This window comes from Myotis nattereri, assembly GCF_964212035.1.
Source record: "Myotis nattereri genome assembly, chromosome: 3".
Classification (NCBI taxonomy): domain Eukaryota; kingdom Metazoa; phylum Chordata; class Mammalia; order Chiroptera; family Vespertilionidae; genus Myotis; species Myotis nattereri.
The window spans coordinates 103,111,570-103,133,105 of record NC_138077.1 but is presented as its reverse complement, the minus strand read 5'-3'; the positions used below and the strand labels follow the sequence as shown (position 1 = coordinate 103,133,105).

The following is a 21,536-nucleotide window of genomic DNA, read 5'->3' as shown; positions in this document are numbered from 1 at the left end:
CCCCTAGATCAGTGATGACGCATGTCAGAGGTGACACGCGAACTCATTTTTTTGGTTGATTTTTCTTTGTTAAATGGCATTTAAATATATAAAATAAATATCAAAAATATAAATCTTTGTTTTAACTATGGTTGCAAATATCAAAAAATTTCTATATGTGACATGGCACCAGAGTTAAGTTAGGGTTTTTCAAAATGCTGACACGCCGAGCTCAAAAGGTTCGCCATCACTGCCCTAGATTAAAAATCATGCTTCCTCTTGTCCTCTCACCTCTCTCTGGCACACAATGGGTTCCTGAGTTCCTGTGGCAGGGGAGCACATCCCTAAGCCCACGCTGCTTATGGCCATGTGGGACTCTGCACATGGATTAATAGACTTTAATTATCTTGGATGCTCTCAATAAACTTTGGTTCCATTACTCATTTTTGTCTGCTACATCATTCTTCGATTTCGTGAGACAACAAACTCAGACCCCACATTTTGGTTTCAGTGGGATTACAGATCCTTTTTGTTTTCATACATTTTCTGTAGTGACCATGTATTTTTTCTATTTAAAAAAAAAACACCACTTTTTAAAGTTGGGGTGTGAATGTGTGTGTTATTTTTAGCTCTTGAGGCTAAAATATTCTGTGGGGATATTGAGAAGAGTAGATACTGAGAATGAGCTAATAGTAAGGTGTGGCACACAAAAGCTGGGATTTTGGTCCTAGTAATTTTTGTTTTTGTTTATTGTAGCTAAGCTCCACCCATCCATTGGATGGTTGGCATTTTACTTTGTTGAACAAATGAGTGGCATGAGACTGTTAATACATATCAGGGGCACCAGAAGATGACAGCATTGGTAATTCAGTCTTTGTTTTTAATTTCAGTGGATTCATTTTAAAATATATATATATATATTTTTATTGATTTCAGAGAGGAAGGGAGAGGGGAGAGAGAGATAGAAATATCAATGATGAGAGAGAATCATTGATTGGCTTCCTCCTGCATGCCCATACTGGGGATCAAGCCTGCAACCCGGGCATGTGCCCTTGATCGGAATTGAACCTGGGACCCTTCAGTCCACAGGCTGATGCTCTATCTACTGAGCCAAACCAGCTAGGGCTCCAGTGGATTCATTTTAATGATAGTATCTGTTATCAGTGGCAAGTGTTGACCTAGTATCTCTTCATCCTTTTGTGTTGGCTTATTATTGGAGTTTAGCACCTGCATTTGAATTTCAATTTTAAATTAGACACAATTAGAGTAAGTGGTTTAGACCACAACTTAATAGTAGTTATCTCTGGGTACTATTAAGTAAGTTTAATAGTATCCAAAAAGGAAAAACAAAACTCTCAATGACTAACAAGATGTTTAGTATCTACTCTTGTCAAAATAGCTTCCTTTAAAAGAAGGTAGGAGAACCTATTGCCAAAGTAATGGGAAAACAGCATTGAGTGAAAATGTTTCAGTAGGATGGTTTCTTCTGAGATGCTACTTGGCTAATCCTTGGGGAAATTTGACTGTGAGCATGCAATCATTACATTTTTACACACAGAATGGGCTCAGGTTGGCATCTCATCCCCTGTGATTGCCAGAGGCAACACACTGATTTAATTTGTGCCCCCGTGGCAGACATTTTTGAAGAATTTCAGTGGTTTTTTTATGCTATGTTTTCTATTTCCTTTGCGGTTTCCTACCTTTGTTGCTCACCACTCTTGCTGATTGCATTCTGAGGAGAGTGCAGTCATTGCAGGTCCACAGGGTTGTCTGAGAGGCCGCTGCTCTTGTGTCCCTGGCAGTCCGGGGCAGTGCCGCTCGGAATGCTGCCATGGCCAGCCCATGTGAATGCTGCCTCTCACACATTGACAAAAACAGAGCAGATCTTAACTAGGCATGTTTGACACTTGACTTGGACCCTGAAAAACATACACTTGGGGATTTTGAATTCTTTTGGTGGAGACTTGAAATTTCTCAAAGGGCTTGCCTCTGAAGTTCTGTTTCCTGCTTGTGCCCTTCATGTTTTTGTTGTGCTAACTGTTGTTTAACATGGAAGAGCCCCTGATGCATCTAATTTGAGTGCAGATATCTTCTCCTGGATAAGGGGTCGCAGAGGCACGGGAGAGAGCTGATTGGATCCCTGCTGCTGTGGAGGGTGCCCTGGCACTAATGGGCATTATTTACAGGCTTTGGGGTGGGCATGCCTTCCTGAAGCGCTTGGACGTGCAAAAGCCACTTTTATGTCATAGATGTTTGTTTTATAAGTGCATCCTTAAGATGATCAGAAAGGGGTGAAAAAGTCATTTCTTATACCATTTCTTAAAATGCAGAGTGGACACAAATATCTACCAGGTATCTTCGAGAGCAGCTGGCCAAGATTTCCGACTTCTACCACATGGCTTCCAGCATGGGTGATGGCCCTGTCCCTGTGCCCCCGGATGTGGAGCAAGCCCTGAAGCAGTGGGAGTACAACGCAAAGCTGGCATTCCACATGTTCCAGGTAACTTGCCAGGCAGCCAAGGCTGCGCAGCATTCTTTTAAAAAGAGAGCAAGTTCCTTATCGTTTAGTTTTCTGGGGGTTAAATTGAATCTTTCTCTGAATAGTACATTCAGAGAAAGCCATCTGACATTTCTCACGTTGAATTGGAGTAAAGGTTGCACCTTGGCCCTGAGATGACAGCTGCTTCTTGTGCATGTTGACCTCCAGCTTTAATGATGTCAGCCCTGCTGGTGCTGTTACTATGTAATTGCGCTATTATGATCCTTTTAAACCTTTTCTTTTGCAAAAATTCGATGTGTTCATTCAAAAATATCTTTGTGCCGATGTCTCCTAGTAGATCTTTAGAGTTTCATTATTTCAGAGATAGGTCACCTTAATTGGGCTCAGCTGCAGTTCAAAATGCACTTGATGGGGCCTGTAAGGGCACTGTGGCATCCAGACAAGTTGATGTAAATCACATGGACCAGAAGAGGGCGTCTGTGCCTCAGTTTTTACGCCTGGCAAGGGGGAGGAAGTGTGCATATTTAGCTGAAATTGTATTGCTGGCATAGACTTTCACTACCTGCTCTCTTGACCAAAGAGAAAGGGGATTAGAAAGGATGGGTGGCTTCTAAATTTCCTTTTTAGAACTTTAATTATAATTTCCAACTTGCAAGTGATTTTTTCCTAAGAGCACAAAGTAGGAAAAAGCGTGGTCCTCTTGAGAAATGGCATGGTTGCAGTCAGTGAAAACAACTCTTTACAAATCCTAGCTCCACTTATTATAGGATTACTTCAGTGCGTGCTCAGTTACTTTTATTGAGCTGAGGATTTAATCTGCATCTTTTAAAACATGTCTCTCAACAAGCTTATTGTCTTTTGGAGGTTATCTTTATGTATTAGGAACATTGGAATCAGTATGTCTTTTTAAAAAATTATTTTACTATTTTTTAAATTTAATTTTTTCCATCACCATTTATTCCCTCTGTGCCCTCTTCCACCTCCACCCATCCCCCTCAACCCCCACAATCACTACACTGTTGTTCAGATTCATGGGTTTTTCTCTCACTTTTTTTTTTCTCAATCCCTCTACCTCCCCAACAGCCCCCCTTCCCCTAGGGTTGTAAACTGATTGGAATCTAATTGTAACATTAATGCTACAATTTGAAAGTTCATGATATTTTTAATTTGTCACATTCTGAAATGTGAAACTGATCCTAGTATATACACATGCAGAAATAAAGGCATGGGTACATAGACAAAAGCACATTGAGGAGGCACTATTATGTAATCATTGACAATCATTTATTTAAAATTTTTAAAAATCTTAAATTCATCATTTCTTATACCTTAATGCAAAATTCCATTTTATTTATTTCTTTATGGAGTGAAAATTCACTTTTCTGGTTTTAAAGTTTTAAATTGAAGTTTTTCTGTTAACAGAAAACACTTTAACACTTTTTGACTTTCAATATTTAAAGTTAGAAATTAGCGACAAATAAATATCTTGATATCATGTCAGCGTGGTGTCATTGTAATCCTATAAATACTGTATTTATCAGTACATTTTTTTCACACAGTTTGTTGGTAGCCATGGCCGTGGACCACTGGTAATACATAGATCTATAAGAGGTGCTAAGAACAAAGTTGGAGTTCATATTAACTACTAAGGAAGGTTGTTACCAGAAGGACCATAAAAGTATGTGTCTTTCCTAGAAAGCAGCTTTTTGTTTCTATCTTGAAGTTTCTTTCATGATGTGAATCATGATACAGAACTAATGTGACATCTACTATGTATGTGCAGGGACTATCATAAAATAATGTGTGTATTTATATGTATGTATATGTGAAGGCAGTAGAATGCTTATGTTGAGGGTCTACACCACCCCTGTGGGGCGTTTTGGAAATTTGTAGTTGTGTTACTGTTTCTTACTGTAGTTATGTTGGAATACTTATACATTACAGTATTTTATTATTAATTCCTTTTATTTCTTTATAATATAGTTATGCCATTATCTTTTTTAAGATATATTTTACAGGTAGCTTATAGTATCTGAATTTCATTTTGGGATAGAGGAGACTATTAAGGGGGCATTAAATCTGGTGGGATTGTCAACTTCTCATCAAGATAATGGTATGATGGGGGCTTCTTTATGATTATCGCCATTGGCCAGGTTTCCTCCTGTGAAGATGGGTTCATACCCCTCAAAATCTAGCCAGGTGCTTGACACATGTCTTGGGAGTCTTTTCAGTTTTCTTTCTTGTAGGAATCAATTTTTTTTTAAAAAATTGAGAATTAAGCAAAGTACCAAAAACCACAAACAACAACAACAAACCCCCAAAGCAACCATACAAAGTAATATTAGTTCTTTTTGTTTGAAATTGGGACTATGATCAATGCGTTTTACTACAACAAAAACAATAGTAAAATTATGCTTAAGCATAAGAATAGCAGTGCTTTTTGCATTTTAGTTAGTTTTACTTTAACATTATTAGTGTAATTTTTCTTTGTTCATTTAAGGAAGGAATGCTGGAAAAACATGAATATTTGACATGGATCTTGGATGTTTTAGAAAAGATCAGACCAATGGATGATGATCTTCTTAAACTCCTGTTACCATTAATGCTTCAGGTATAGTATATATAACCAGTTGATTTCATGGGCAGGAAATGATCTGATAAGAATGCTTAGGTAAGTAGAGGTGAAAGAGGAAAAAATTGCCCTTTGAAATGGAAGGAAAAAAATATCTTGATGCTACAACACATGAAGTGATACGAGGCTTCAGTTCTGGCAGTCATTTGTAATGGCCATTTCATAGTTTTAGCCACATGCCCTTTTAAAGTATTCTCACTACATTGATTTCTACCATCACTGAGCCAAGCAAACAGCTCTTTAAATACTGTCCCCTTGTTCACACAGATGTCTGTGAAAACAAAACAAGTCATCTCTTTTTAAGGACCCAGAGGATCTTCTATATTCATTTGACATGTTTTGAGCCACTGTGGGAACTTCCTATTTTAATGATTGGTCTAAAATTTGTTGAAATTTAGGTTATCTGGATGACATTTATTTAAAAAATTAAAATTTCCTTGGAAAGGTAATGCATGTACTTGAGTATACAAACAATACAAAAGAGATTCTAATAAAAAGCCACCCATTTCCGGCTCCAGTGTACCCTTTCCGAGGCTGCCCCATGCTGGTCCTGTGTGTCCTCTCTGGGGTGCCTGGGCCTGTGCTGCCTAGTAGAGGAGCCGCCAGCCAGATGTGGCCGTTAACTGTTGGAACTGTGACAAGTACAAATTGATATGTGTTCTCTGTACAAAATACACACCAGGTTTCAGACTTAATGCAGAAAAAGGTTATATATAATGTCTCAATACATCTTGGTTTGATTACATGTTGAAATGATAACATTTGCCTGTATGAGGATAAATAAAATATATTATTCTTTTAAGTTTATCTTTGTTTTTCCAATGGCTATTAGGAAATTTAAAATTACATATGTGGCTTGTGTTATGTTTCTGTTGGACAGCACTGGTCTTTACGGTGCCTTTGAAGTTTGTCTTTTTAAATAAAAAGAATTCTGTATTACGATAGTTATTTCACCGACATGACCGAGTCTGGTGTCCTTGTGCTCCTCAGTATTCAGATGAATTTGTTCAGTCGGCCTACCTGTCTCGTCGTCTTGCCTACTTTTGTGCCCGGCGTCTTGCCTTGCTGCTGAGCGATAGCAGTGGCCTCCTCACTGCCCACTCGCCCCACATGATGATAGGACCAAACAATGCGAGCATTGGGGCCCCCAGCCCCGGCCCCCCCGGCCCCGGCGTGAGCCCCGTGCAGCTGGCCTTCTCAGACTTTCTGTCCTGTGCACAGCACGGTCCCCTCATTTATGGACTTAGTTGTATGTTGCAGGTAAGTCCTTTGACCTTGTTACTTATGTTAGATTTCAGTGTAGGAGATAATTGTGGTGGGAATTGCAACAGCTTTCACATCTCAGCTCTAGTTTCTTCCTCAACCGCATAATTTATAGATTGAAATTTCATGTTTTTATTTCCCTATGTTAAATCACGCCAAAAGAAGATCAGTTGCTTTAGTTTAGCAGTACGTTATTGTGCTTGTTCTTCATGAGGGCCATTAAGTAGTCAGTGAGTAAACCCCTTTAGGGAATCCATGGAACAAGCCAGCTGTATCACTTCTCTGGAAGATCAGCTTCTTCATGCAGCATCTTTAGCTTCCTCAATTCACATCCCGAGTGGCTGCCTTTTCTCTCTTCCTTTAAATCCAATCAATCCATCCTGCTTTGCTCCATTGAGCATCGCTGCTGGTGCCCTGCGGACCATCCCCAGCATGCTGGCCCCTGAGCTGATGCTGTTAGGAATGAGGTACAGCCCCGCACTAGAGGAGCTCCCAGCTTAGTGTTCAGGTCACAGTTCTTGGGCTCTTAATGTGTCCAGCTGTTGGCTAAGGGGCTTTGGGACAGGCCTGACCTTGGAGAGACAGTCTCTGCTCTGGTAGAGATTGCTGCTTTGTCAGGAAGACAGGCTGACAGGCAGTTTCTGAGACTCGGACAAGGGCTGACAGGGGGATGCACAGTGAGCTAAGGGAGTTGACAAGGATCATTTCTGATCCCACCTAGAATTCAGGGAAGCTTCCTGAGGACATAGTCCTGACTGGTGCTTACAATACGAGTTAAAAAAGGTAGTAGAGTGTTCCTGGCAGAGCTCACAGGAGGGGCAGAGGCTCAGAGGGTTGGCTGGCCCTCTTGTGTGCAGGTCGGTACTAATGGAACATGGAGTATAAAATCTGTTGGGGATCAGCACATAGAAGACCCTTGTGCACCTTATGATTGGGTATAACTGGAGGATTTTGTGCATGGAAGTGACAGTGTGTGGTTAGTTAGATTGTTTTAGCAACAGTAGAGGGACAACTTATGGGAGTGAGGAAGTAGGGGGAGAGAGAGACAAGGCAAAGAAGTAAGTTTGGAAGAGTCTAGGTAAGTTCAATTTTGGACTGATTTATCCCTTAGGATCTCCAAGTGGGTATTTTCAAGAGGTTGTGACATGTCCGATTCTGTCTCCTGAGCCAAGATGACCGGCCACATGTGGATTTGAATCATTCAAGGCATGTGGCTGGGAGGGGTGAGGTTACCTGAAGAATTAGTGGTGGGAGAGGCCAGGTGGATAGATGCCAGGGGGGACGTGCACTAGAGGGTTCAGAGACTTTACAGTCCTCCTGTTTGCCATCTGGTTTCCACAGACATGTCTCCATACCTCCAAAGGCAGTACTTTTATTTTTCTATTCACTTTTTAAAAAAGGAAATGTTACATCCATTCTCTCAGCTCTTTTTGTTTGCTGTTGAGTGGCATGATAGCAGAATGGTTAAGACATATACTTTATTTTTTTAAATATATATTTTATTGTTTTTTTTTTACAGAGAGGAAGGGAGAGAGGTAGATAGTTAGAAACATCGATGAGAGAGAAACATCGATCAGCTGCCTCCTGCACACTCCCTACTGGGTATGTGCCCACAACCAAGGTACATGCCCTTGACTGGAATCAAACCTGGGATCCAGGCATCCACAGGCTGATGCTCTATCCACTGAGCCAAACCGGTTAAGGCAAGACATATACTTTAAAATCATTCAGAGAGCCCTAACCGGTTTGGCTTAGTGGATAAAGCGTTGGCCTGCGGACTCAAGGGTCCCAGGTTCGATTCCGGTCAAGGGCATGTGCCTTGGTTGCGGGCACATCCCCAGTGGGGAGTGTGCAGGAGGCAGCTGATTGATGTTTCTCTCTCATTGATGTTTCTAACTCTCTATCCCAGTCCCTTTCTCTCTGTAAAAAATCAATAAAATATATTTAAAAAAAATAAATAAAGTCATTCAGACAGACATGACTTGGGCTCTGCTCTGCCAGTTGGTAACTTGGACCTTGAGGCTCTGTTTCCCAAGTGTGAATGGGGGATGATGATGATGATGATTCTTCTTCTTCTTCTTCTTCTTCTTCTTCTTCTTCTTCTTTAAATCTTTATTGTTTAAAGTATTACCTATAGTATTACATATGTTTCCTTTTCCCCCCATTGGCCACCCCCACCTCCCCAGCACATGCCCTCACCCCCCTAGTGTCTGTGTCCATTGGTTATGCTTATATGCATGCATACAAGTCCTTTGGTTGATCCCTTACCCCCCACCTCCACCTTCCCCTGCCTTCCCTCTGAAGATTGATGGACTGTTTAATGCTTTACTTATTACCAGATGGGGTTAAGGTTATGAGGACAGAAAGCTTCCAGGATAGTGTTCAGCACAAAGTGCGTGTTCAATTAGATGTGAGCTGTACTATTTACTTTGCATTTTAGAGGCAGCAGGATCAACATAGGAGTGCCAGGCACGTGTGCTGGACTCAATTTGGGGCTGTTACTAATCTCTGTCTCACGTTCCTCTTTCACACAGTTGGGGAATGGGGTTGCTGTGACGTAGAAGTAAGGTGGTCATAGAAAGTACTTCGGGCAAGCTGGTTGAGTAAGACAGTCTGTAAGGGGCTCAGCCAGGGTGGACGAGCTACAACTGAGGGCCAAGTGCAGCCTGTGAGCTATAATCGTTTCATGTTTCCAATGAGTTATTAAAACAAAAAAAGAAGAATATGAGAGAGAAACTATAGATGTTCCAAAAAGCTCAAAACATTTACTATCTGGCTTTTTATAGAAAAAATTTGCCAACCATGATGATTATTTTTATGTTTCCTAGGTTTCCTGTACTAGGTTTTCTGTACTAGGTAATTTCGTAATACTATACTTCCTCCCTTTCAAAGGGGTAATTCTGTCTTAGTTTTGTCTTATCACTTGAAAAGATGAGAATGGGATAAGATATTTTAATCTTACTGGTAAGAAACTGTAACAGTCATGATAAGGTGTCATTTTACTGTGAAGCTGTTGTTATACCTTTTCTTTCTCTTTTTCTGGATTTTCCCGCTTTCTCTCCAGACTGTCACTCTCTGTTGCCCAAGTGCCTTAGTGTGGAATTATTCCACAAACGACAGTAAGAGCGTGAACCCAGGCTCACCCCTGGATCTGCTGCAGGTGGCGCCCTCCAGCCTCCCCATGCCAGGCGGGAACACGGCCTTCAATCAGCAGGTAGACTTTCTGTTGCAGTACTTTGATGGGGGTTCTCATTCTTGAGAGTCGTCAGGGCATGGAGGGCCAGGTGGGTTTTAACATCTCACATGCTTGGGTGGCATTCCCAGCTCTGCCCCTCTCTCTGGGTGGCCTTGGGGGGAAGCATGTTGCTCCCTTTCTTCTTACCCTTTGCCAGGCAGTTCTTGCAGAGAGTTCTGCCACCCAGATGATAATTATAGTGGTGTTCCACAACTCTCAAAGTAGTGGTCTGTGATATTTAGTAATTATTATGTTTTTATTAGTGCTGGGTTATTTGGTTCGAAGACTTAAGAAACTTGAACCAAAGAATAGTGACTGATATTTAGAAAAATGTCTCTGTTTTTTCAGAGCAGTCTCATTAAGTTAATAAGCATGACTGGTTGCTTTCATACGTAGAAGAATGGCTTATAGATGATATTTAGAACTTTCACTTTCTATGTGATGTCCTAGTATATTTTCAGTTATAAAGGTTTTTTTGTAAGCATTTATTATTAAAAACTGGCATAGAATCACCACTTGTAAATTTTAAAATGCACTCTTGGGGAAACAGGCTGAACTTCCTACAATGCAGTGAATACTGTATATAGTTCACCATAGGATTCTCTACTCATGTGGAAAATCATGACATGATTTAAACAACCACTGTGGCTCTCCAAGCACAAGTTAATTAGAAGTGCTTATTTTTCAGGTTCGGGCAAGGATTTATGAGGTAGAACAGCAGATAAAACAGAGAGGTCGTGCAGTGGAAGTTCGGTGGTCTTTTGACAAGTGCCAAGAGTCAACAGCAGGTACAGAACACAACGGAGGAGTGCTTTTGAACATGGGAATTCATCTGCCATGCTTCCAATTCTCATCAACCTGTCCACATATTGGATAGGGATGCTCTCTGCTCTCTGCTCTCTGCTCTCTGACGGAGCCACCTAGTGAATTCTGAGGAAGTTCTTCTTCTTCTTAAATATATTTTATAGATTTTTGATTTTTTACAGAGAGGAGGGGAGGGGGATAGAGAAACAGTGATGAGAGAGAAACATCAATCAGCTGCCTCCTGCACACGCCCTACTGAGGATGTGCCCGCAACCAAGATACATGCCCTTGACCGGAATCGAACCTGGGACCCACCAGTCCGCAGGCTGACACTCTGTCCACTGAGCCAAACCGGTTAGGGCATGAGGAAGTTCTTTATGCCCTTCAGACCCTGGCTGTCTAGCTTGCCAGGTTTGGTTTTGTTGGCAACTCTTCTATCCTGGGAATGATTTTTTAAAATCCCTTTTGCACCCATAATAATGAGTTTTGTACTGTGCTGTTTGGCCTCATTTAGCCTCTTTAACTGCTTGCTTACTTTCCATTTCTAGGGGTCACCATTAGCCGGGTTTTGCACACATTGGAAGTGTTGGATCGACACTGTTTTGACCGAACTGATTCTAGCAATTCATTGGAGACGCTTTATCATAAGATTTTCTGGGCGCACCAAAATAAAGATAACCAAGAGGTAGTTATTTTTTTCTTCTTTTCCCATTTTATTAGCATATTTTCTTCTTTTTCATTCTATAAATTTTGCCAAAGCCTTCACAATAAAGTGTAATACCTTGTGAAGAGGTCTTCACCCTGAAATCATTCTATTGTACGACTAAAAGTTCCACCATTATAAAAATGTCCATTGGGCTGATCTACTAGGTATATCGGTTAGAAAGCTTTTTCTTCATCCTTTTATTGTCATTTCTCATCATTTTCATTTTAGAAGAATATCCTTCATCTAGTGATTGGATTTTATGCAGTGGTTTGGCTTTAATGCAGTGGAAGTAATAGATTTAGCATATCAGAAAGCAGCGAATTAATACCTGTGGTTATGGTCTTTGAAAAATCTGTAGACAGTATATTATACAGCATTCTCCAGAGAAACAGAACCAATAGGGGAAGTAAATATAAATATATATATGTATATATATATATACACACACACATACATATATATATATTAAGAGAGAGAATATTTACAGTCATTTGCCACATAATGATATTTCAGTCAGTGACAGATTGCATATATGACAGTGGTCCCATAAGATCATAATGGAGCTGAAAAATTCTTATTGCCTACTGATTCTGTAGCCAACATAATGTTTTAGTACAGTGTGTTGCTCATGTGTTTGTGGTGATGCTGGCATAAACAGACCTACTGTGCTACCTGTCATATAAAAGTATTGCACAAAAATATAGAATATAATACTTGATAATGATAATAAAATGACTGTGTTACTGGTTTGTGTATCTGCTGTACTTTTAATTGTCATTTTAGAGTATACTCTTTCTACTTATAAAAAAAAAGTTTGGTATAAAACAGTATGCTGTGTTAAGTCAGCAGCAGCCAGCCTCATACACCTCGTGTTTACCATGTTTGATTGCATCATTTTCTCATGTGCTCAACTTAATCTCATGTTGTTTTGTATGGTAACATATACTGTATAGGCTCGTAGCCTAGGTGTGTAGTAAGTTAGACCATCTAGGTTTGTGTAGTGCACTCTGATGTTCGTACGACAAAATTGCCTGTTGATGTATTTCTCAGAATGTACCCTAGTTGTTAAGTGGTGTATGGCTGTATTTTAAGGAATTGGCTCACATGATTATGGGGGCTGGCAAATCTGAAATGTGCAGGGCAGGCCAGCAGGTTGGGGATTCAGGGAAGTGCTGATGTTGCAGCTTGAATCTGAAGGCAGCCTGGAGGCAGAATTCTTTCTTCCTTGGGGTCCTGTATTTTCTCTTAAGGTCTTTAACTGATTGAATAAGGCCCACCCATGTTATAGAAGATAATCTGCCTTACTAAGTCTATGGATTTAAATGTTATTCATATTTTTAAAAAAGTCTTCATCTAAATTGGAGTTTGACCCCAAGACATAGCCTAGCCAAGCTGACACATAAAATTAACCATCACACAGACAGTTGTTATCATATGCTTCCTAGTAATAGATTGTTTCATTACTGAACTTATCTATGACCATCAGATTTTCAGGTGTTTTTTTTTTTCCCCCTTCTTATTTTGTGGAGAAATAAAAAGCTTGTGTTCTTTTTACAATGGAAAGTGCCTGTGGTATGTCCAGGTTGTGCTAGGTACCAGGAATGCAGAGGTAAGTTTTAAGACATGGTACCTACCTTCAATGAATACCTTAGTTAACTGATTATAAATATCTTTGGTTTTCATAGTAGTCTTTGGGGATTTCATATATGGAAAGAAGAGAAAACAAAAAGAACCACCACAAATCTTTCACTGTCCTACCTCCACGTGAACTTGATGTGAATCTTTTCCATATACTTCTGTTTTGGAATATATGTGGGTCATCACTCTGCTTCTCAAAGATAAGGTTCATGCCAAATAGGGTATCCAGATGCTGTGAGTGAGGCACACAGACCCAGTATAATTTCTAACTCGAGCCTAAGTGAAAATGCTTCAGTCCTTCTGGAGAGCATACTGATGATAAAAGTCTACATAGTTCTCTGCTCACTGACATAGGACAGAGTGATACTGGGTTCTTCTGGGGTAGACACCTTGAAATCTTTTTTTTTTTTTTTTTTTTGGAATAAAGAATTTCTTAGATCAAAGGCTTCAAGAGTGCTAAGATTTGTAATATGTAGACGTGAGCTATCTGGAAGGAAAGTAGGGCTACCTGAGATTCAAGGTGTGCTTTTGGATTCCTAACCTGCTTGCGCTAAATGTTGAGTAAAGACTATATTGTTCCCAAGTGAGTTTTACCTAGTCCACCCAAACCGCTTTAGTTTTATGGTTAGCCTGACTACGACGTATCTTTCTAGTTCATGAAATGACCAACTTCAGAATTCCGATGCCTCATTCACGCACAGACTTAAGTTACAGGACTCTTAAAGAGAAAAATCATGAGTGTCTGAATGTTTTTGAATAAAATTATATTATCAGATTCTCTCTCAAGCACAGTTATCTCCAATGTGGGTGCCTGAGGTGGGCCATTGGGTGCAAGAGGGGAAGTGATTAGAATTTCTATTTAGATTACATTTTAAAACAACCAGTTCTGTTTTGTCTAGGTTTTATAATAAACATAATTGTTATGCTGATATTAGTATAGAAACCAATAAATATGTGTTGAGTGAGAGTGTTTGCTAAAAAAATACTGAGCTGAAAAGGTATGTAAGAAATGTTTGGCGATCTCTGCTGTAAGCATCCTCAAATGAGGGACTTCGCCCAGAATTTGAGAAGTGCGTCCCACTAGAGGGCGATGTGTGCTCAGGGCAGAGAGTCCTGAATACTCTAGTCACAAACACACTTCATTGGAAGGAACGTTAGTGTTGCCCATTTAGGAGTAATTATATTGCATGTTGACTCAACACCAGAAAGATCTGATTTGAGTGAGTGGTTGCTTTGTGATTACTATGCTGTTTAATGAATAAGACAAAAATACTACATTTTAACCTGTAAGTCAAACTGGTCATTTTTTCTTAATAATTGGTCAGAAAGAATAACTGGATGGAGCCTTCTGAAACACTTAACATAAAATTATTTTTTACAATATGACTTTGGCATCTACTTGTGTGCGCGCGTGTGTGTGTGAACATATGTATGTGTACTAGTATGTATGTGAATGGCAATGTTGCCTCTCTGTTTACTCACCACAGGGTTTGCTGTTTTCTTGACTTCTGAGTCACAGTATATGTTTCTGGAATCCGTGTATGAACCATGCAGCTGTATTGACTGCTCAGCTCTGTGACCTCGAACAAGTTACTGGTGGGCTCTGCGCCTTTGTGCTCTTACTTGTTAATCAGCGTAGAGCACTTGACCCACTTGTCTCTAAGGAGACAGAGTACTTTCAGAATTATTAAGCACTTTGTAAATGTGTTTTAAATTGTTGTTATTAGTAATAATCATTATTAGGATTGCATTAGAAGAACCAATATAATGTTATGTTGGAAGTAATTCTCTGATAAGGAGGAGTTGTATAAAGTGGTGTAGTTGGTATTCAGAAACACATCTCACTTATTTAAAACGAACTTCCCCTTTTTGATTTTATAATTTGTTAAGGCTTAGACAACGTGATAGATAATAGGATATGCGGCAGCCTCTGCAGTTGCAGTGAGTCTGAGGTTTGCTTTTGCTGAAGTCATGTGTAGGGTCATGAACTGCATAATCTCCTCACATCTGTTTGGAAAACTTGAACTCCATTCTCCTCGATTCCCTTTTTTCTGAAACTGCTAAGGGGAAATGCTATTCTCTCTATTCTCGTGTGGGATGGGGAGAACAGCTGTCCAGATGTGATGAGGGGCAGAAGGCCAGGTTTGTTGTGTAATATCTTGGAGTTTGGTGAAAGCCCATTGAAAACAGTGATGTACGAGATGGGATTCGAGGCCTTGGCCCTGCCCTGTGGTTGGAGTGTGGTCACGGAGTAGCAGCTGACATTGTGCCAGGCCTGTGCTTGGGGTGTGCCAGGCCTATAACATGCTTTCACTCAGCTCACATACAATGCATTGTTCCTTTACCCTCCTTCCTTCTCCACTCTCTCCCCAATCCTCAGCTACTGCTTCTGTATCAGGGTTTGGGTACTAGTGTAAGAGCATGAAAGTGCAAATCTCAAAACACCCTCAGTGTTAGTTTTTCTAGATCTGTGCCACTTGATTTTCTGTTCAGTGGAGAGTAAGGTGTGAAAATGGCAATTCCTAGGGCAGGTTGGGCCACACAGGGGCCAGACAGGTGCAGTGCACTGGTGGTGGGCTGCTGTGCACAGGGTGGGCTGAGGTGACCGGGAAATGGGGATGCCTTTTAGGAACGGGGTGGCCTCTCAGATTCTACTTGGGTTGGTGGACCCACTGTTGCTGATCATCATCATTTCAAGAGAACTGGGATATCAAGATGAGTATGTGACCTTTCCAAGTCTTACAGCACCCTCCAGGCCAGTCCGCAGGTCTGCTGGTCGTGTTTGCTCGGATGCCTGTCACTTTCCAACTCCAGGTGCGTGTTTCATACAACCTTTACTCACTCATTTGCCTACTTAGTGTTTTAGAACCATTCCTACTCTTGGTGGTAGAGACAGAGAAGCCGGCATCCCTGTGAGGGAGTTACTGTGTGGGGGTGAGGACCTCCGCTTCCTGATGCTGACGGAGCCCATCACTTGTGAACTCACCTGAGCAGTAGGATGAGGGGTGTCCCCTCAACCCTCCAGAGCCATGCACCACTTCTTCCCTCTTGGCTTCTCTCCTTGTTTTTGTGGGTGTGAGGGGCTAAGAAGCTACCTCTTTCTCATTTCTCTCTCTGGTGCCTGGGAAGCAGGCTTTCTCTTCCTGCTGGAAGGCTGGACCAGCTGCTCTGGGCAGAGCTGCTCAGACAGCAGCAGCTTGCATTTCCCCTTTCCCTGCGGGGCCACAACCCTGGCACGCCCAGACTCTGGAAACCCGTGGATTTGCTGTTTGTGTTGTTTGGTGCTTGGAGTATTCACAAAGCATTCTCTGAACAGCTGAGAGGCGCTCCTGCTGATGATCTGAGTAGTGGGCTGAGGTCCAGAGCACGTGCCTGACTCGCTGTGGTTCAGGCCCCCGGTCAGGCCAGGTCTTTGAACCTCTCTAAAAAATCATTTTATTTTAATTGTCGAAAGCTGAGCAAACAAGTATCAGATGTAAATTTAGAAAAAGGAGGGAAAAACTTTAATAATAGCCCTAAACAGTTCCCACATGTTAATATTGGCTCTTTTTTTTCCCTTCATGCATAATCTGTAACTAATTTTTAAAAGTTTGTTTGAGATTTTTAACATAGTAAATAATACTTTAGAAGACAGTCTACATCCTCAAGTTGAGTAGTCTGGACTTTGTAGAACACAGACGAGGCCACCTTAGACTTAGATTAGAAGCCAGGTAGGTGGGCAGCCTCCAACCAGTTATTTCCTCCCTCAGTATCATTCTCTTTGTCCAGAGGCCTTCCTAATAAAATCCACATCATCTGGCAGCTTATGATAAACAGTAAATGCTGAGTGTTATGTTCTGGGCTGGGCAGCCTAGCACCATCGTTTAGAAATTGATAGTCCCCTTGTTCTCATCTGTATATTTTCTTTATTATTTATAAAAAGCAAGCAGTATAGTTTATTAGACCATACAGTGATGACTTTTGGGATTTAAGTCTAATGTTTTAATTATTTTCAGAATTAGCCCTTTTCAATGACTTCCAGAGATTACTTTGTGATTATTATTTATCTCGTGTATGACTTTGGTTATCATGCAGTTATATATTTCTCAAAACAATTTTCTTCATATGTATTATTTAAATGTTGATTTAATGGAGGGATAGCACATTTATTTTTTGGCACATTGCAAACTAATGACAATTAGTTGATATAAATGCTTAGAGGAAGGTCTTTACTTTTGTTTTCTTACCTACCTATCTTCTTCTCAGAACTCAGAACTGTACTATTTTTAACTGCTGCTTTGGAATAAAAAGGAAGTATTTTTTGCTTCCATGATGTATGTTTTGTTTCAAGACCTAAAGGCTATCAACATTGATTCTGAGGATGTGAGACTAGGAGAACATGCCCTTTTCCTCATCAGAAATCAGCCATTCCAAGTATCTTTTTGGAAGGCATATCTGACAGAAAACATTTGTGTGTGTGTGTGTGTGTGTGTGTGTGTGTGTGTGTGTGTGTGTATAAAGATTTTTTAATAATGAGTTCCATTTATATTTAAATTATGAATGTTATGAGCTTATGGTTAACAATCTTAGGCTAATTACTTTATAAGATGATTCTGCTAGAAAACTATTTGTGACCATGTCCAACAGGCTTATGTTCTATTAGCAGCTCAGACCAATTTTAACTTGTGCAGCTCTTGAAATTCACCCAGGTCTCCATCATGTACTTCAGACTGCAAGCCATGTGACTTGCTAATATCACTACTCTACGTATAACTATTCCATATTATTTATTGGTGCTGTTATATGAATAATGTTCTTATCCTGATGTGACCATTTTGTTTAATGTTGACTAGGAGTGATTAATTATATTTATAAACATGTCCTTTTAGTTTTAGATTAAAGAGCTTTATTCAGTATCTGATCTCAGTCAAGTTTGCTGTGGCTTATAGCAATGAGTCATTGGTCTTTCTGTTCCCTTTTATGGCATTGTTTTATAATGTAGGTATTATATTTAAATTCCATATTTTAAAATAGTAAACAGTTTCACCAAGTATCTCTAATTTCTAAAGGAAGTTTGTCTCATATGTAATTGCCTTTGTTTTTTAAATAATACAAGACCTGTGGTTAGTGTATAGATACCATTAGGTTATTGAATAAGAGTTGAATTATACTTAATTTATCAGGTTTGTGCCACCTTCCCCCAGGAACGAAAAATGTGACAAATCTCCCTTATGATAAGGCTTTCTCCAGATTTGCAATATATTTACTATAGATGTAGCACCCCCATGATGATTATTTGCAACAGAATGAATAATTTCAGTATTTACCATTATGGTATGTCCCAAGATCATGAGGCCAGATGAACAATGCTGTTACTTAAGGGACCTTAATGATTTTTCAATTTTGTGTTCATTCATCCCCTCTTGTTCCTATTATAGAAGTTATTTCTGCTTGTGATTGTTATACACATAGTATATGTCTACATTCTGTATACCAAGAAGTCCCTTTCGGCCCTGGCCAGTTTTGCTCAGTGGTTTAGAGTGTCGACCCATGGACCAAAGGGTCATGGGATCAATTCCCAGTCAAGGACATGTACGTGGGTTGCAAATTCAATTCCTGGCCCCAGTTGGGGCTCATACAGGGGCCATCCAATTGATGTGTCTCTTTCACATTGATGTTTCTCTCTCCCCCCCTCCTTCCCTCCCTCCCTTCCTTCCTTCCTTTTTCCCTCCCTCCTTCCCTCAGTTTTCCTTCCACTCTCTCTAGAAATCAATGGGAAAGATATCTTCAGGTGAGGATTAACAAAACAAACAAACAAAAAAAGTCCCTTTCAGCCTACGACCTGGAACTCTGTCCTTCTCTCCTACCAAGAATGGGGCTGCCAGAGCCCAGCTCAGGTAGCTTGGGTTTGATCAGGTCTGTGACCCAGCAGCTTTGAGATATTTAACATTTTCAACCCAGAGGCCTAACTTTGCTCCACAGTCATGATAGCGTGAAAGCATTAGAGCAGGAAACACCGTGGAACAAATACTCATTATTTTTGTGAGCCGTAACAGTGGTTCATTTTGGCCCGTATACTTTGGATATTTTCCTAGGCATTTATGTATATTGATATGAGCACTGTAGACTCTAACAGGATTTTTTTTCTGCTTAATATTGTCCATCACATCTTGCCTGTTTATTTTGTTCTGTCTGTGGTGCTCAATTCTTTTATTCTAATAAAGTTATCCAGTTGCTGGTAGTAATGTTGACTTATCCTTTCAAGTATTTGTTCCTTTTCTTCTTGTTGACTAAATCTTTAGAATGATGCTAAATAATAGTATTGGGACCACCATCCTTGATTCATTAAATTAGGAATGGAGCCAGGCCAGTGTTGCACAGTGGTTGAGCATTGACCCACAAACCAAGAGGTCACCAGCTCGATTCCTGGTCAGGCCACATACCCAGGCTGTGGGCTCGATCCCAAGTGGATGGCGTACAAGAGGCAGCCAATCAATGTTTCTCTCTCATCATTGATGTTTCTATCTCTCCCTATCCCTTCCTCTTTCAGAAATAAATAAAAATATATTTTTAAAATTAGGAATGGAAATGCTTCTAGTGTTTTACACTTAATCAGCTGTTGGATTACATTAGATATTTTTCCACATTAAGTAAGTTCATCTGTGTGTTGGGGGAACAGGGACAAGATATTAGACCCCCCCACCTCCAACCCACCCCAATCATCCTCGTGTTTTCCTTCAGTTACATGTATTACAGTACATTGCTTTTATATTTTTTGATTAAAAAATATCTATTGAACCTAACATGTGCCAGGCACTGTGATAGATGCTGAAAATATAACCACGAAGAAGGCACATCCTGCCTTATATGAGTATCTCTAGTCTAACATGTGTTAGAGGCTGAATGAAGTCTTTGGTAACTTACTCATGTGGCTTCATTTCTGTAATGTCAATTTGATTGGAAATGTGGCTGGTCTCTTGAGAGGTAGGAGTCAGGGCTGGAACCCTGGTGGCAGTGACTGGTTGGGGTCTGTGTGGCCCACCTGGGAGACTTCCATGTCACCATGGTGCTCCTTGTATTTCCAGTGACCTTGCTTCACGCACGATGGGAGCAGCAGAGAGTACGGACTTTGTAACTAGGTCTCCTAGCTTTTCCACTTTTGATCTCCATGCCCTTTGCCATTTTAACCTCTGAACCTCCATTTTCCTATCTGTAAAATGGGAATAGCAACACCTACTTCAAAGTTTGTTGTTGAGATTAGAGGTGATGTAAGTAAAACACCCAGTACCTGCTCAATAAATGTTTTAGATTCTTTCTACTGCTACTACTTGTTGGAAATTTATAGCTGTTAATGTTATTGCCATGATTACATGTTTTTAACTTATGCTGGGCCAGAACTCGGCTTCTTGACCGCCTTGTTGGATGCTTTTTCTCTGACCTTAACTCTGTGCCTTGACTCAGCTTCTCTCTCTGTGTCTGTCTCACCCTCTCTTTCTTGTTCTGTATGCCCTATTTGCCTGTGTGCAGTTACAAGCTAGAGTGCCTGCTGTGGGTTGTTCGGCAATGTTTTACTGTTATAAAGCCCCTGAATATTTATTGCTCTTTTGTAGTGTTCAGATGGAAGTTCTTTCTTCAGTAGTTCTCAGAAGTGAGGCCAGTAGCTGGAAATCTTATAGTCAGTCATGAGCTATGTTTTGAAAGATGCATGTTAATTACATGGAAGTAAATATTACAGAACAAGGAAACAGAATACTCTGAGGCTGTAAGCTGCAAGGTGGAAGGCAGAAAAGCCCAGAGCAGCATGGGCCTCACACAAAAGTGTGTTGTGTACCCTGGGGGGAGTGGGCGGAGTTGGGGGGGGGCGCTCAGTAAGGGTCAAAATTACCTTCCCAGATTCTTTTGACAAACAGTGTTGCTCTGCTTACCTAGTTAATTTCCCAAGAGTTAGGTTGTGGCAAGAGGTCCATTAATTAGATGAATGATTAGTTGGACAAATTATTGAACATCTTTATGTCTTGCTTTCTTAATCTATAAAATGGGGACACTAATAATTAGCTCATAGAGAGTGAAGATTAAAATAAATAATTCCTGGAACACACTTATTGCAATCTCTGTAAATTGAGTAAGCACTTAAAATAAATATTACCTCTATTACTGCCATCTTCAAATTTGCTAAGATACCTTTCTTAGTGACTTTGGAAGTGATTTAGTCCATACTATGTTATTTTATTAGAAGTGAATGCATAGATTTACATTTAAGTCCAAGCACTTTCCATTTTTAATTTTTGTTGGGTCTGCTTTGGTCAGTTATTGGTGCTGAGACATTAAAATAAGCAATAAATATTCCAAAAAGTCAATTAGACAGAATAGATGTTTGCCAGAATATAAACGATTTCATTGGTCAGGGCTCATTGGTCAGGGCTCAACACCTAAAATATTTCACGAGGTTGAGCACAGAGCAGTGAGCCACATGAGTACCTGGCACAGAGTGATTTTTTCCCTGGTGTTCTGAGAATCTCCTAAAGTCTTCACTGCCTGTCAAAACCCTGGATCCAGAATGTAACAGTAAAGCTGAGAGGATGGGGTACTACATACAACTGGTAACCCCTCCTTAAGCCACCTGAGGGTGGGAGGAGGAGCAGTACCCCCAGAAGGAGGGGTGCAGCTCCTAGGAGAAGGAAAGGATGGTGAGCAGATAGAACAGGCCTTGTCTGAGGGCTGAGGACTCCCCTTCTTGGAGAGGACCTGAGATTTAATGCTGATCCTGTACCTTTAACTTCCCTTTTCTGTGTTTAACTGC

General features: G+C 40.4%; 1 protein-coding gene across 1 annotated transcript in view; it reads left to right on the top strand.

Annotated features, from left to right (window-relative positions):
* The window catches only part of MED12L (mediator complex subunit 12L), a gene marked incomplete at its 3' end in the record, with an annotated part of 370,596 nt that overhangs the window by 104,845 nt on the left and 244,215 nt on the right, over positions 1-21,536 (top strand). The window contains exons 6-11 of the mRNA XM_081086020.1: positions 2,310-2,479; positions 4,980-5,090; positions 6,102-6,371; positions 9,439-9,588; positions 10,298-10,397; positions 10,962-11,098. Of these exons, the coding sequence (XP_080942146.1) occupies positions 2,310-2,479; positions 4,980-5,090; positions 6,102-6,371; positions 9,439-9,588; positions 10,298-10,397; positions 10,962-11,098 (938 nt within the window). The remainder of the gene's footprint in view (positions 1-2,309; positions 2,480-4,979; positions 5,091-6,101; positions 6,372-9,438; positions 9,589-10,297; positions 10,398-10,961; positions 11,099-21,536) is intronic.